This window comes from Platalea leucorodia (genome assembly GCF_965183815.1).
Source record: "Platalea leucorodia genome assembly, contig: HAP1_HAP1_SCAFFOLD_224, whole genome shotgun sequence".
Classification (NCBI taxonomy): domain Eukaryota; kingdom Metazoa; phylum Chordata; class Aves; order Pelecaniformes; family Threskiornithidae; genus Platalea; species Platalea leucorodia.
In genome coordinates, this window is record NW_028121337.1 from 74,007 (window position 1) to 80,533 (window position 6,527).

Consider the following 6,527-nt stretch of genomic DNA (forward strand, 5'->3'; position numbering starts at 1 on the left):
GTCTGGGTTACTCCTGCCTCAGGCAGAGGTAAATGCATTCGTGGGATTGCTTTTGCTCAAGGACCTGGGTGCACTTGGTGGGTGATGCGGGAGGATGGGGAAGTCCGATGTGTACCTCAAGGAGATTTGATTTTGGGTGAAAATAGCCAATGAAGTGAATTGTATCATGTTAGTTGCTATATAATACTGGATGTCATCACTTCTATGATTACTATGTGCCATATCTACAGTATACAGTAAGAATCACCCAAATTAATGAAGAATGAACTCTGAGGAAACCGAGCAAACTGCAGCGGTGATGGAACCAGAACTGGCTTCAGCATGCAACAATCCAACACCGCACACCATCTCTCCTGCCCTGAAAGACTGTTAGGACAGATAGAGCTCAAAGTCATGGACTAAACGAACTCAACAAACATTTTAGAGGGATAGCCCATAGACTAGGGAAATTATGTCTATGTGTGTGTGTATATCTATCTATCTATCTATCTATCTACCTATCTATCTATCATCTATCTATTTATCTGTCTATCTGTCTGTCTATCTATCTATCTCAAAAGACTGGAAAAGTGGTGGTGATGAATTGGAATGTATTGGAAAGTGTAAGCCCTGGGCATGACGTAGATGGTATAGCATAAGGGGTGGATACTGTTCTGGTTTCAGCTGGGATAGAGTTGATTTTTCTTCCTAGTACCTGGTATAGTGCTGTGTTTTGGATTTAGGACAAGAATAATGTTGAGAACTCACTGATGTTTTGGTTGTTGCTAAGTAGCGCTTACACCAGTCAAGCACTTTTTAGCTTCGCATGCTTTGCCAGCTGCACAAGAAGCTGGGAGGGGGCACAGCCAGGACAGCTGACCCAGACTGGCCAAGGGGCTATTCCATACCATATGACGTCAGGCTCAGTATATAAGCTGGGGGGAGTTGGCTGGGGGGCAGCAATTGCTCGGTGACATGCTGGGCATCGGTCGGCAGGTGGTGAGCAATTGTATTGTGTATCACTTGCTTTGTATATTATTATTGTACTATGTATATTATTATTACTATTACTACTATTCTATTTCATTTTACTTCCATTGTTAAACTTTTCTTATCTCAACCCACGAGTTTTCTCACTTTCACCCTTCCAATTCTCTCCCACATCCCACTGGGGTGGGGGGAGTGAGCGAGCGGCTCTGTGGTGCTTAGTTGCTGGCTGCGGTTAAACCACAACATCAGTAAAGACTCAGACAAAGTCAACATTAAGTCCCTCAGCCCCACCTGTATCTGCTGTTATGAAATCCCCCTCCCCATTGAGTGGCAGCCCTGCATTTTCCATGTTCAGCCTTGCTCTCTCACCAGCGATCAAAGTTCTTTTTGCTCTTCACTTTTCTTACAGCCTCCAACTCCAGGTGAGCTTTGCTCTTCCCCAAAGCATACCTCCACAACAAGGCAACTTGTATAAATCCCTTCTGTGTAACCTGTCCCTGTTGTCACCTCTTGGCAGCTGCTTCATGGTCCCTCTCAGCGCTTTTTCCCTGCACTGTCCCAGCACCACTACCCCGCTCATGGCCTCACAGCCCTGTTGTGAAGGCACACCACACAGCAGTATGCATTCAGGGCTGGGTAAAGGTCCCCCACAACATCCCCATGACAGTCATCTTTGCCCCTTCTCTCCATGGCCATCATGTTTTGGAAGCCCCAGCCCCAGCTACGTCCCATGTGGGGATTCGCCGACAGCCCTGTTCTGGGGTCTGCTGCAGTCTGGGCCAGGATGGAGCCCAGGCAGGGCTGGCCACTTTCCCCGATGCAGGCACTGACTCCAGCAGGAGGATGGAGATGGCCTCACAGCGAGACTTACCCATTAACCTGGGGTGAACGGCCAGGGCTGGAAATGGCTGGTGAGAGAGGCTGGGGGGTGACAAAGGCTCTGGGCCACCTTCCCGGTTTGTCCATACATAAAGGGCACAGACTGGCCTCCTCTCTCCTGCACCTGTTGTCTTTGATCCCTTCCACAACCCCTGGCTCGGCACCACAAACCCCTGGTATGAGACCTCACCCTGCATGGTCACACAGTACAAGCTATACACTGATGTTTTTCACTCCTGGGCGCTTTCCAGCACAACCCAGCTCCCTCCAAGCTCTTCCACCTTCCCTGCCCAATTCCTAGCACTGCTCAGCCTGGGCTGGCCCCACGGCAGTGCACACCGCAGGCCGCTGCAGAGCTCTGGGTACTCACCCCACAGCCCCAGCCCCTCTGAAGGGCACAGCAGCTCCTGGGGGACACAGAAGGCTCAGCCCCAGAGATGGGGGACACCTGTGGTGGTCAATTGGACCCAGTGACCTCCTCTCCAGGATATTCTGAGAGGTCTGCAGCCCCTCTGGGCCATCCCCTCTCCCCAGGCCAGCACAAGAGCCCAGGACAGGGGTCCTCAAGCAGCTCCTACTGCCCCAGTGACAGAGTGGCCTGCCCCAAGCTGCTGCAGCCAGAAGGGTCTTTTCATTTCCTTTTCATTCATGGTCTGATGATGATGGATCTCAGACAAAGAAATTGCTGCAGGTTCATTTATTTTGCTTAAACACACAGAGACACTGACTCCCCATTTACACAAAGTCACTGGATCACACAAGACAGGTGGATTCTTAAGTAGGAGGGGATGAATAATGACATTTCGTTGCAGACAGCATCATCAGAAATGGAAAAAAGAAAAAAAAGAAGGGAAAAAAAGAGAAGGAATGACAGGCTTGGCCTGCCACAACATACACTGGCAGTCATTTGCAGAGGAAGGTACGCAGTCTATGGCGGCTGAAAAAATGTCTAATCAATGTCCTCAGGGCATCCTTGAGCTCATGGTTCCTCATGCTGTAGATGAGGGGGTTCACTGCTGGAGGCACCACCGAGTACAGAACTGCCACCACCAGAACCAGGGATGGGGAGGAGATGGAGGGAGGCTTCAGGTAGGAAAACACTGCAGTGCTGATAAACAAGGAGACCATGGCCAGGTGAGGGAGGCACATGGAAAAGGCTTTGTGCCATCCCTGCTCAGGGGGTATCCTCAGCACAGCCCTGAAGATCTGCACGTAGGACAGGATGATGAAAACAAAACAGCCCAAAGAGAGAAAAGCACTAACTGCAAGAAGCCCAGCCTCCCTGACATAGAAGTGTGAGCAGGAGAGCTTGAGGATCTGCGGGATTTCACAGAAGAACTGGTCCACAGCATTGCCTTGGCAGAGTGGTAGTGAAAATGTATTGGCAGTGTGCAGCACAGCATGGAGAAAGCCACTGCCCCAGGCAGCTGCTGCCATGTGGACACAAGCTCTGCTGCCCAGGAAGGTCCTGTAGTGCAGGGGTTTGCAGATGGCAACGTAGCGATCATAGGCCATGACAGTGAGAAGAAAATACTCCGCTACAACCAAAAAGAGAAACCAAAAGACTTGAGCAGCACATCCCCAGAAAGTGACGGCTCTGGTCTCCCAGAGCAAGTTGGCCATGGCTTTGGGGACAGTGGTGGAGATGGAGCCCAGGTCGAGGAGGGAGAGGTTGAGGAGGAAGAAGTACATGGGGGTGTGGAGGTGGCGGTCGCAGGCTATGGCGGTGATGATGAGGCTGTTGCCCAGGAGGGCAGCCAGGTGGATGGCCAGGAAGAGCCAGAAGTGCAAGAGCTGCAGCTCCCACGTGTCTGCGAATGCCAGGAGGAGAAACTGGGTGATGGAGCTGCTGTTGGACATCTGCTGCCTCTGGGCACAGGGACCTGTCCAAGGAAGAGAAGTCATTGACAGGTTAGGACAAACACCTTGGCATAAAACTCAATGTTTCTCATAGAAATGCTCCAATTGTCATTCCTTGGTAACGTCTTCGTTCAGCTCCTTTTCTGGAGTTCCTTTGCTGTCTGTTTGAATGTGCCGTGAGGAGCAGGGGATCTGCTGTGTGCTCCAGAGTGTGCAGTCCTGCCATACAGTGCAGCAGGGAGGGGAATAAGCTTTCCTGCTCAGAATTTAGGTCAGATATTACCCACTCGTAAGTTTACCAGGGGAGTGTTCTTTTGGAGCAAAAATTGTCAGCATTTTTACTGCACTCATTTTAATTTCTCATTCATCACCCAGCTAACCAAGAGTAGAAAACTCAAAGCACAGTCTCCTTCACTTTCAGGTAACCCCCACATAAACTTTCCTCTTGAAAAGTCACCTCAGAAGCATTCTGGGGGTGATCTGGATCTGAGAGCACTCTGGACGCATGCAGCAGCCTCTCAACAGCAGAAAGACCCTGCCCTGCCCTGCTGGGAGCGACTGCTTCCACCCACAGCTTCTCCCCGCAGTGCCATGGGGAGCTCCCCGGGCAGGCTGAGTGCTGACCCTGGCAGGGGGCAGAGTCCCTGCCCAGCACACAGCCCCCTGGGGACATAGGGACCCTGCTCTGAAGGACTGCCCTGGGCACCTCCAGCTGCACACCTGGCTTTACACCTCTGCAGCTGTTCCTGGGAGAAGGCAGCCATCATGCCCTGTCCCTCTGATGGTGCAGCAGGGAATCCCTGCTCAGGAGCATGTCCTCCTTCTACACTAGGAAACCTGTGAGTGTTCTTCTTAAAGATTCTACAGGCTGTGCGATGTACCAGCTTCAGGAGATCCCTCCAGGAACCACAGCTTCACTTCCCTTTACCCAGAGACTTACCGTATCGACGGCTGTGAAGATTTCTCCCCCAGTCAGCTCTCAGCATTCTCCCATTCCAAACTGCCTTTAAGCTCTCTCTGCTTCACTCCTCTCTCTTTGTCCCTGCAGGCAGTGCCCTCAGCCCTGCTGTGCTTTGCAGAGGAGCTGCTCTTGGGCAGAGTTGTCTCTCTCTGTCCCAGGAGCCCAGCCCAGCTCAGGAGCTGAGGACCAGCCCAAGGCAGCACTTTCTCTGCCCCCTCGGGGCTCCCTGCAGGTGTCCCTGGGGCTCCAGGGGAACCTGCTGTGAAACAGGCTGACGGAGTCACTGATGTTCCCTTCCCCAGCCAGGGAGAGACACTTACTCCCAGCAGTGGCATTTCTCTTCTCAGAAAAAGATTTATGTCTAAGAATCACTTCTTCTTGTCACAGTGTTAGACAGGACACCCAGGCAGTGACAGATCTCCTTTACCCCTGCTGAGGGAAGGGATTCGGCTGAGGCAATGCAGGCATCTCACTCTGGGTCTCCTAGGGCTAGAGGGGGACTCAGCTTCCCTCCATGCCTTCCACAGTCCCACAGGAGGTGGGATTCCTCTTGCCTCAGTTCAGGTGTGCACCAAATGGCCACCTGCATGTAAGCTCCTTGTCTCCGCTCTGATGCTAATTAATGAAGCTGGAGGGTGCAGTGAGCTGCTCAAACACCTGGTGAAATTTGAGGTTCAGGAGGTGGTCCAAGATACCTGAAGGTAACTGCAAGCTCTAATGGAGCAGTTCATAGCGACAGGGCAGCACCTGGGAGCATCTTCTTATAGGCTGGTGTGGAACCCCCTTCACCAACAGAAATGAAAGAAGATGCCCACATTTAGGACAACTGACCTGACCCTGATTTGTTAGTACTGCACAGAGCTGTCTTTGAAAAACAGCGATGAACAGGTTGAGAGGTTATGGGTAAAAATTAGGGGCTAAGCCAAGAAAGGAAACCTCGTGGCTGGTGTTTACTGCAGGCCACCCGACCAAGAGGAGATTGTTGATGAAGCGTTTGTACTTCAATTACAGGAAGCATCGCACTCGCAGGCTCTGATCCTGCTGGAGGACTTCAGTCCCCTGCACATCTGCTGGAAAAGTGGCACAGTGAGCTGTAAGTGGTCCAGGAGACTCTTGGAGTGCATTGAGGATAATTTCTTAGGCCAGGTGGTAGACATCCAGAGCAGAGGCGATGTGTTACAAGACCTGTTGCTTACCAACACAGATGAACTACTTAAGGATGCGAAGACTGATGGCAGCCTGGGCTGCAGTGATCATGCCCTGGTGTAATTCACAATCTCAAAGGATATGGGCTAGGCAAAGAGTAAGGTCAAGACCCTGAGTTTTAGGAGGCCAAATGTTTGATTGTTTAAGGAGTTAGTGGATAGGAGGCCCTGGGACACTGCCCTCAGGGATACAGGACTGAACAGAGCTGGCAGCTCTTTAAGGAAATCTTTCTTGGCACAGAAGAGCTCTTGATTCCGATGTGTAAGAAATCAGGCAGGAAAGGCAGGAGACCGGCATGGCCCAGTAAAGACCTCCTGGTCAAACAAAAGTGTAAGAATGAAATGCACAGGCAGTGGAAACAGGGATGTGTATCCTTAGAAGAATATAGGGATGCTGCCTGGATGTGTAGGAATAGGATCAGAAAATCTAAGGCACAGTTGGAGGTGAATTTGGCAAGAGACGTGGAGAATAATAAGAAGGGTTTCTACAGATATGTTGATCAGAAAAGAAAGATTAAAGAAAATGTATTCTCCTTTCCCCTTCCCCTTCTCCACGCCCAGCCCCCCTCTGCCCCCCCAAATAAGACAGGACAACTAGCACCAACTGACACGAAGAAGGCTGAGATAGAATTTTTTTGCCTTAGTTTTCACTG

At 51.1% G+C, this 6,527-nt stretch overlaps 1 protein-coding gene across 1 annotated transcript; it reads right to left on the bottom strand.

The window, feature by feature from the left end:
• Positions 1-2,751: 2,751 nt before the first annotated feature.
• LOC309603867 (olfactory receptor 14J1-like) lies at positions 2,752-3,594 on the bottom strand (the record flags this gene model as incomplete). Its single annotated transcript, XM_082338755.1, has 1 exon — positions 2,752-3,594. Exon 1 carries the CDS (start codon positions 3,538-3,540, stop codon positions 2,752-2,754), a length of 789 nt encoding a protein of 262 aa, XP_082194881.1. The 5' UTR covers positions 3,541-3,594.
• Between the last annotated feature and the right edge of the window lie 2,933 nt (positions 3,595-6,527).